Source organism: Myotis brandtii, unplaced genomic scaffold, assembly GCF_000412655.1.
Source record: "Myotis brandtii unplaced genomic scaffold, ASM41265v1 scaffold103, whole genome shotgun sequence".
In the NCBI taxonomy this organism is placed as follows: Eukaryota; Metazoa; Chordata; class Mammalia; order Chiroptera; family Vespertilionidae; genus Myotis; species Myotis brandtii.
Window position 1 is genome coordinate 2974222 of NW_005353460.1, and position 10511 is coordinate 2984732.

Consider the following 10511-nt stretch of genomic DNA (forward strand, 5'->3'; position numbering starts at 1 on the left):
CAGCAACAGGGCGCCCTCTCCTGTCCCTGCAGACTCAGGTAAGTGAGGGCCAACTGCCCCAGGCCTGCTCTGAGCCCTCCAACCACCAGCCCCACCAGCTGCAGCCTGACCTGAAACTAGGTGGCTCTGAAACACGATAAGATTCCCAGCCTAAAAGGCAACACTCAACTGGCCCAGGGACACTGCTGTGCGACTGTCCTTATGGAGCTACCCGACCCCCTTAGGATGTCACAAGGAGGTCGGCCCCACACCAACCAGTGCTCACACAAGGGAGAACAGGGAAGCCTGCCTCCTGCCATAAGTTTTATTTCCCTCAAGCTGATATTTTAAAGGCCTTCAGGGGTCACTTTCTCTTCTGGAAGCTGGCCACTGACCGGCGGAGTTCTTGGCAATAATGAGTCCACAATATTGCTTTCTGGTGCAGTGGTTGAATTGCTGTAGTGAACAAAAAAGAAACAGAAATTCATGATTTGTTTAGTAGCAGACAATTGCCTATTTTAGCCACATCTATTGCCAGGTTTCTGCTTAATCTCAGGTCAAAACATACATATACAAGCACAAGAACTAAAAATAAAAAATCAATATTACTACAAATAAGTTTTTTTTTCTTAGAAAACTAAGGAGTCCTAATAAACAGTTAAATATTAAATGTGCATATGTATTTTATTTGGTATTGATTTATAATAAATAGGAAGCAAAAAATTACAACTTTAATGATTCTTTCTTGACCTCATTGCTAACCTATTTATAATTTAGTAGCATGTTTTTTATCCCCCACATTTTTTGTGTTTTTCAGTTTTAATCTTACAATTGATTTCTAGTTTCATATGATTATGGTAAAAAAAAAAGATGCTTGATATGATTTTAATCTTCTTACATTAATTGAGACTAGTTATGTGGACTATCATATCGTCTAGCATAGAAAATGTTCTGTGTGTAGCTGAAAATAATGTATATCATGTTGCTTTGGTGTATAATACTCTAAAAATACCAATTAAATCTACATCTAATCTAATGTGTCATTTAAGGCTACTGTTTCCTTATTGATTTTCTGTCTGAATATTCTATCCATTGATGTCAATAGAGTATTAAAGTCTCTTACTATGAGTCTATTATTGTTTTTATCTTTCTTCATGTCCATCTATATATATTTTATTTATTTAGTTGCTCCCATATTGGGTATATAAATGTTTACAAGGATTAATGCCTTTATCATTATAAATGTCCCTTTTGTCTCTTATTATAGCCTTTGATTTAAACTCTATTGTGTCTGTACAAGCATGGCTACCTCAGCATTATTTTGTTTTTTCATGAAATATCTTCTTCCATTCCATTACTTTCAGTAGTATGTGTCTTTCGACCTAAATTATCTTGTAGATAGCATGTGTATGGGTCTTGTTTTCTTATTCATTCTGCTACCCTATGTCTTTTGATTGGACCATTTAATCCATTTCTTTTTTTTAAATATATTTTTATTGATTTTTTACAGAGAAGAAGGGAGAGGGATAGAGAGTTAGAAACATCGATGAGAGAGAAACATCGACCAGCTGCCTCCTGCACACCCCCTACTGGGGATGTGCACGCAACCTAGGTACATGCCCTTGACCGGAATTGAACCTGGGACCCTTCAGTCCGCAGGCCGACACTCTAGCCACTGAACCAAACCGGTTAGGGCTAATCCATTTCTTTTAAAGTGATTATTGATAGGCATGTAGTTGTTGGCATTTTATTATTCATATTTACATTCCTTTCCCCCTTCTTCTTAAAGAAGTCCCTTTAATATTTCTTGTAATATGGTTTAGAGGTGATGAACTCCTTTAGTTTTTTTCTTGTTTAGGAAGCTCTTTATCTCACTTTCAATTTTAAAGTATTACCTTGCTTTCTAGAATATCCTTGGTCATAGGTCCTTGCTTTTCATCATTTGAATATTTTTTTTCAGTCTCTTTTAGTCTGCAAAGTTTTTATTTAGAAATCAGCTGACAGTCATATGGGAGTTGCCTTATAGGTAACTGCCTTTCTCTTGCTGCTTTTAAGTTTTTCTCTTTGTCTTTAACCTTTACCATTTTAATTATGATGTATCTTGGGTCTGGGCTTCTTTGTGATAATATTGTTTGGGACTCTCTGCACTTCCTTGACTTATATTTCTATTTGTTTCATCAGGTTAGGGAAATTTTTAGTCAATATTTCTTTTTCTTTCTTCTTTTTTAAAAATATATTTTATTGATTTTTTACAGAGAGGAAGGGAGAGGGATAAAGAGTTAGAAACATCGATGAGAAACATCGATCAGCTGCCTCCTGCACACTCCCTACTGGAGATGTGCCTGCAACCAATGTACATGCCCTTGACCGGAATCGAACCTGGGACCCTTGAGTCCCTTGAGTCCGGCCGATGCTCTATCCACTGAGCCAAACCGGTTAGGGCCAATATTTCTTTTTAAAAATAATTCTTTATTGTTTAAAGTATTACATATATCTTCTTTTTCCCCCATTGAGCTTTCCCCAGTCATTCCCACCCCCCTCCCAACACATGCCCTCAACCCCCTACTGTCTGTGTCCATGGGTTATGCTTATATGCATGCATACAAGTCCTTTGGTTGATCTCTCACTCCTCTCCTCCCCGCCTTCCCTCTGAGGTTGGATGGTCTGTGACTTAATCTCTTCCTCTCTCTTTTCTCCTTCTGCTCCCCCTATGATGCAAAAGTTGATATGCTTGATGTTGTCCCAGAAGTCCCTGAAACTATCCTCAACTTTTTCATTCTTTTTCCTTTTTGCTGTTATGATTAGGTGTTTTCTGCTACTTTGCCTTCCAAATTGCTGATTTCATCCTCTACATCATTTAATCTGCTGTTGAGTCCTTTTATTGTATTCTTCATTTCAGATATTGTACTCTTCATTTCTCATTCTTTTTTTATGGTTCCTATGTCCTTTCTTATGCATACTGTCTGTTAAAGTTCTCACTGAGTTCATCAATTCTTCTCCTAAGTTCCTTGAACATCCTTATAACCAATGTTTTGAATTATGTATCTGGTAAATTGCTTATCTACATTTTGCTTAGTTCTTTTTTTTTCTTTTGTTCTTTCATTTGAGACATGTATCTTTGTCTCCTCATTTTGGTTATATCTCTGTGTTTGCTTTTGTGTATTAGATAGATCTGTTATGTCTCTCAGTCATGACATGATGGCCTTACGTGGTAGGTGTCTTGTGAGGCCCAGTAATGCCATCTCCCTGATCACCTGAGACAGATGCTCCAGGAGTGTTCCTTGTGTACGTTGTGTGCTCTCCTTTTATATTTGAGCCTTAATTGCTATGAGCACAAAAGTAGGTCAGATTCACCTTCAGGCTGACTGGCTGCGAAAATTGGCCATGACCACAGCATATGAGCTGCTGTGCGTGGATGACCTCAGAGTGGCATCCACCTTACTATTTGTTATCAAGTAACACTTTCTCAGTCTTGAGAACTGATCGTGACATAGCCTTTTATTGTAAGTGACACAGGGGCATCAAATACTTTCTATGTTAAAGAACTTTCTATTTAAGAAAGAAATTGTAAATTTACAATCTCTGAAATCATTAACATTATATCTCATGCACATCTACATGTTTTAAGATAAAACCATAGGCAGTTTCACTTTTTTACCTAGGTTACTAATTTTTGCTTACAGTAATTCCACAAGTTTGGATATTTCAAAGAACTCATAAGACTCCATAAAGCATACTCACCTAAGGATTCTATTATAAAACTAAAATGCATTATTGGCAAAACAGAGTTTTAGACATGTCGTTCACTTTACATATAAAACATTTTGTTGGTTTTCCACATGGATTCAAAAAGTCACTGTATATGTTATAATTATTTTTGTTTGAGCAGTTAATTATTTTTGTAACAGCTGTCTTAAAATATATAATTTATATGTCATGCAATTCACTAATTTAAGTGTACAATGAAACAATTTTACTTTATTTATCAAGTTATATAATTATCACCACAATCAATTTTAGAACATTTTTTAGAACATTTTCATCACCCTAAAAAGAAATTTCATACACATTAGAAGTTATTCCCAGTGGTTATCAGGGGCTAGAGATTGGAGAAATTGGGAAGATGTTGGTCTAAGGGTACAAATTTCCAGTTACAAAATCAATAAGTTCTGGGGATCTAATATATAGCACAGTGATTAAAGATAGTAAAAGTTGAAATTATGCAACTATTTGACAAAAACACAAAAAATTTTTGTTGATCTAGGACTATACTCACATGAGAACAAATCATGAACCACAAAGAAAATTTAAATTTGGTCAAATGAAAGACATTTGAACTGAAAAGTAGCCTTTAAAGAGGATAAAAAGACAAACTATGGTCTGGATGTATTTGTAAGTCATATAGTTGTGTGTGTGTGTATATATATATGGAGAGAGAGAGAGAGAGAGAGATCTTTTTAAATTCAAACCCCAAACTTAAACAAAGCAGTAAAAAATGGGCAAAGACAAAAACATGGAATAGACTGAAGGAATATATATAGATAGCAAACAAACACATTACAATATGTGACCAACATATTGACATAATATGTTGACATATTGAGATAATGACATAATGAGTCACTGCATAAAGACAAATTAAAACCACAATGACATATCACATTTCTCCTAACAGAATGATCTAGATAAAAAATAGTGATTATAGCAAATCCTGATAAGAATGCAGAGAACGTGATAACTCACACACTGCTGTAAAAAATGTAAATGTATAGATACTCTGGCAATCAACTTGTGAGTTCTTATCATACAACCCAGCAATTTCACTCTTGTGTATTTATCCCTGACACAGAAAATTTAGGTTTACACACAAACCGGTACATGAACATTCTTAGCAATGTTATTTGTGATAGCTACAAACTGGAAATTACCCAAGTAATCTTTTGAAGGATGAATGGTGAAGCAATCTATGGAACTGTTTCCAGTCCTCATCATTCCTATCTCATCATCACCAGATTATTAGAAGTTATCTTTCTAAGACACAAAATATCATAACTTATTTACACTTAAATCTCTTGATTGAGAGTCATGTAAAGATGGCTCACCTCCTCCCTTGACCACGTCAAAATAACAATTAAATTATAGAACAATCAACCTGGAGAGCCATCTGGAAACTATCTGAACAAAAGTCCTATAACTAAAAATGAAAAGAAGCAGCCACAATGAGAATGGTAGGAGGAACAAATACTCAAAATGGGCTGTCCCAACACCACCAGTTCCAGGAAGAAGAGCCTACATCATCTAGATGTGAAAATCTGTGGGAATTCCACATGCCTATGTGAGACTAAAGACTGCTGGGAAACACAGGAGCCCTCCTAAAGGGCTTGCACTCAGACTCTTATGTGCATGCACTCAGCTTGGGCTTCAGCAGAGGGACAGTGACTCAAAGGGCCACCAAAATCATACAGGAGAAGTTGAGTTGTGTGGCTTCAGGGTGAGGGCTGGAGGGATCACCTCCATTGCCACTGTGTTGAGTCCTCCTCCCACATGGCCAAATCTTGATTTGCCTTAACCTGTTGAATTCCTCCTGCTCCACCTTCAAAGTCCCTACCACCATGCCTCACTCAACTCTCACACCACCCAATAACCTTTCAGCAGCAGGCATCCAGCCTTGGCCATCTCCATAGGCTGTCTTTAAAAACCCTTAAAGTTCCACAGGCCCCAGGCAGGAGACGGCTGGTCTCAGTGCACCCTATAACTTATGTTAAGTGACCTCAGGCTCAATACTTGCACCATATCTGAATTTGCATTCACCTGATGAATACCATTTCCCCCACTCTAGTGACTTCCAAAAGCACTGCCTGACCCAACTTGTGATCCACCAAGAATCTGACAGCTCCAAGTCTTATGGGCAATAGGCAGGCAATGGCTAACCTTGGGGGCCCTTGCCTTTTGCTGACCTGCTTCAGTCCCAGTTCTTGCAACAACCAGTCTTGGTTCTCAGTGTGGCATCTCCAACATGCATCCAGATCGAGCACAGGCAGCTATCAACTATAGGTCACTTTGTAGGTACTAACTGGGAGCCTCAGGTTGGTCACTGGCAGTGTCTGACATTGTCCTATCCCAGAGCCCCTCCTCAGATGCCTTAGAACCAACATACCCATTGCCCAACTTCAACCCACAACAGAGCACAACCCAATCATATCCACAATCTGCAAAACCCCAGGGTGGTCTAAGTGGACACCAGACTCCACTGTGGAGAAACAAATTTCTGAGAAATGTAATTCACTTTCTCATAAAATGTTCTTTTGGTTCCTCATTTGGTTTCAAAATCTTAACTTATTTGTATCCCTCTTTTAATATATATCAAAAGAGATATATATGTAAGACACTGGGGGGCAGAGGGTAGGGGAGACCGGGGGAAGGTCAAGGGGGAAGAAAAAGGAGACATATGTACTACTCTTTGTAATACTTTAAGCAATAAAACAAAATGTTTTAAGAAAGATATATATGTATATATGCTAACAATAAACTATAGAAAACTAAAATTATAAAAATGACATTTATATATTTTTAAAAATAACAGATAACAATAACTATAACAATTTTTATAATATAATATAAATGTATGACACTAGTCAATGATCTGTACAATTTATGATAATAAATTATTTGTATAATAATATTTACCCTTCAAATTCTGGGTTCTTTTTGTTGCAGAGTTTCCTAGTTTCACTTAGCTTCATGATTATAAGGATGGAAAATATAAAAAAAGGAAAAACAAGGAAGAAACTAAGAAAACGCCAGTTGTCTTGATGTGCATTGTAGTCCTTTTTAATAACAACTACAGCTAGAAATAAAACATAAGAGATCAGTAGATATGCAGTGAATATTTAAATACATTTATATTCCTTTCACTTTAAATATATATATGCAATATGCACACACACATGTATATACATATATATTACAATTAAAATTGTAATACCTTGCAAGCTCATATAAAGAAAATAAAAGAACATTTAAGTCACAAACTAAAATTACAATGATAATTTTAAAAATATATTTCTTACTTGTATTTTATGCATATTTGTTTAATTATTCTGCCACTGTGGACATGTTTTGAGTATTGCTTACTACATTCAACTTATTTATGACATTTATACCTTAAAAGGTAATACATTAGTAAGGCTTACATTACAAATATAAAAAGAAATGTTTTGTAAAAAAAACCAAACAAACAAAAAAACACCTATCCTCACCTGGTGGGCATGGCTCAGTGCTTGAGCATTGAACTATGAACCAGGAGGTCAAGGTTCAATTCCTGGTCAGGGCACATGCCTTGATGGGGGACTCGATCCCCAATGTGGGGTGTGCAGGAGGCAGATGATCAGTGATTCTCTCTCATCACTAATGTCTCTCTCTCTTTCTTCCTCTCCCTTCCTCTCTGAAGTCAATTTAAAAACAAACAAATAAATAAATAAATAAATAAATAAGGGGACGTGGCCCACTCTAAGTGCCAAAAGTGCGGTGGTGACATTCTCTAAAAGAGAGGAGTCCAGGGCTGGGGTCAGGAGGTAAAAACCCTATCCTCCTCACTTGCCAAGTCACATGGTTTCTCTCCTTAGTGAAAACGATTTTTAAAGGACTTGTATTTCTCCATTTAGTATTTATATTTTATGCATATAAATAAAATTCTTATTTACACTTATCTTTGTATCTATATCTATGTCTAGATAACTATATGTAATATGTGTATGTATTTTTTCTCTGATTAACATTCTGCAAAACATATTATACCCTTTTACTATTTCTTACACTTAAAAAATTGAAGTATTGGTGATAACATTGGTAAATATGTTCTCCCATGCGGTGGGCTTTCTTGTTGTTTTGTTGATGGTTTCTTTTGCTGTGCAAAATCTTTTTATTTTGATGCAGTCCCATTTGTTTATTTTCTCTTTAGTGTCCAATGCCATAGGAGCTATATTGGTGAAGAAATTGCATCGGCATATGTCTGAGATTTTGCTGCCTGTGGATTCCTCTAGTATTTTTATGGTTTCCCGTCTTATGTTTAAGTCTTTTGTCCATTTTGAGTTTAATTTTGTGTATGGTGTAAGTTGGTGGTCTAGTTTCATTTTTTGCATGTATCTGTCCAATTTTCCCAACACTATTTATTGAATAGATTGTCTTTACCCTATTGTATATCATTGCCTCCTTTGTCAAATATTAATTAATCATAAGTAATGGGTTTATCTCTGGGCTCTCTTTTCTATTTTATTGATCTACATGTCTGTTTTTATGCCATTCCCATTCTGTTTCAATTACTATGGCCTCTTATTATAGTTTTATATTAGCTAGCATGATTCCTCCAACTTGGGTATTGCTTTAGATAGTATGGACATTTTAATAATGTTAAATCTTTCTCTCCATGAACATGGTATATGCTTTCACTTATTTATAACTTCTTCAATTTCTTCAGTATCATAATTTTCTAATAAAGGTTTTTTTATATTTTCTTGGTTAAATTTATTGCTAGATACTTTATTTTTTTTGTTACAATTATAAATGAGATTGGTTCCTTAGTTCCTCTTTCTGATAGTTCAATATTGGTGTATTGAATTGGTGAACTTCTGAATGTTTATTTTGTAGTAGGGGTCCAGTGCATGAATTCATGAACCTTGAAAGGAACTGTGGGCCGGGAGGCTGCGGTAGGCACAGGGGCTGGTCTCGACCCATCATCCTCTGCGCCCCCGCCTAGCCCCTTTTGCCATGGCCCCCGGTGCCCTGTCTGCTGGCAGCCCCACTCCCACTGCTGTCGTTCCCATTCACTGACAGCGCTGGCCCCACTTGCACCCGCTAAAAGTGCTGAGTGATCGGGGCCAGTGCCAACAGCAGGTGTTAGCGGCAGCTGCTGCCCAGATTGCCCCTCAGGAGCAGGGGGAGGTGGAGAAGCCCTCATGAGTGATCAGGTCCAGCAGCCGCCGCTCGCACATGCTGATGGTCCCAAGTGCTCGGGACCTGCGCCGGGCACCAGCAGCAGGTGCGAGCGGTGGCTCCAGCATTGGCTGCTGGTGCGAGCAGGGCAGGTGCTGGCAATGGGTGCAAGCAGCAGCTCCAGTACTGGCAGCGGGTGCAAGCAGGGCTGTAGCAGGGCACTGGCAGTGGGTGGGAGCGCCAGGTGGTACTGCGACATGTGGAGCAAATATTTCCCAGTAACCACCAGAGGCTCGCCCCAATGACAGCGGCTGGCACCCTGCCTTGGTCTGGCACCCCCACTCACCTGCTCCACCATCCCACCACAGCCGATACCTGCCATGTTCTGCACATGCCTCCTGGTAATCAGCACACAACATAGTGACCAGTTGTTTGGTTATTCAGTTCTTCTGCCATTTGGTCTATTTGCATATTAATTAGCCTTTATTATATGGGATTCTGCTACTTTACTAAATTTATCAGTTCTCGTAGTTTTCTGTTGTAGTTTTTAGGGTTTTTTGTGTATAGTATCATGACACCTGCAAATAATTACAGTTTTACTTCTTTCTTTCTACCTTAGATGCCTTTTATTTCTTCTTGTTTGATTGCTGTGGCTAAAAATTCCAGTAGTATGTTGAATAAGAGTGGTAAAAGCAGACATCACTGTCTTATTCTGAATTTTAAGGGAAATACTTTTATTTTTGCCCATTGAGTATGATGTTCACTGTGCGTTTGTTTTATATGGGTGGTATTGTGTTGAGGTATGTTTCCTTTATTCATACTTTGCCAAGAGTTTTTTATTATAAATGGGTGCTATATTTTATCAAATGCTTTTTCTGCATCTATTAATACAATCATGTGATTTTCATACTTTTTTATGGGGTATCATGTTTATTGATATGCAACTATTGTACCAATCTTGCATCCCAGGAATAAATATCACTTGATCATAGTGCATGAGTTTTTAATGTATTACTGGATAAGGTTTTCCAATATTTTGTTGAGGACTTTAGCATCGTGTGAAAAAGGGATATTAGCCTATAATTTTATTTCCTTATAGTGTCTTTATCTGGTTTTGGAATTAGGATAATGCTGACTGACCTCATAGAATGAGCTTGGAAATCTTTCCTCCTGAAATTTTTGGAACAGTTTGAAAAAGATAGTTGTTAATTCCCCTTTGAATGTTTGGTAAAACTCATCCATGAAGCCATCCTGTCCAGGACTTTTGTTTGCTGGGAGTGTTTTGATTACTGCTTCAATTTCATTAGTTGTAATTGTTCATTCAGGTATTCAGATTTTTCTGATTCAGTTTTGGAAAACTGGGTTTCTAGGAATTTATCCACTTTATCCAGATTGTCCAATTTTTTGGCATATAGTTGTTTATAACATACTAGGGGCCCGGTGCACAAAAATTTGTGCACTCGGGGGGGGGGGGGGGGGGTCCCTCAGCCCGGCCTGTGCCCTCTCGCAGTCTGGGACCCCTCGGGAGATAACAACCTGCTGGCTTAGGCCTGCTCCCGGGTGGCAGAGGGCAGGCCCAATCCCTAGGTGCAGCCCCTGGT

The 10511-nt window shown here is 37.8% G+C and overlaps 1 protein-coding gene across 1 annotated transcript in view; it reads right to left on the reverse strand.

Annotated features, from left to right (window-relative positions):
* Positions 1 to 274: 274 nt before the first annotated feature.
* LOC102252516 (disintegrin and metalloproteinase domain-containing protein 18-like) overlaps positions 275 to 10511 on the reverse strand; it is a 79026-nt gene continuing 68789 nt past the window's right edge. The window contains exons 18-19 of the mRNA XM_005856514.2: positions 6667 to 6826; positions 275 to 435 (exon numbers count right to left, since the gene is read on the reverse strand). Coding sequence (XP_005856576.2) covers positions 327 to 435; positions 6667 to 6826 — 269 coding nt within the window. The 3' untranslated portion in view covers positions 275 to 326. The remainder of the gene's footprint in view (positions 436 to 6666; positions 6827 to 10511) is intronic.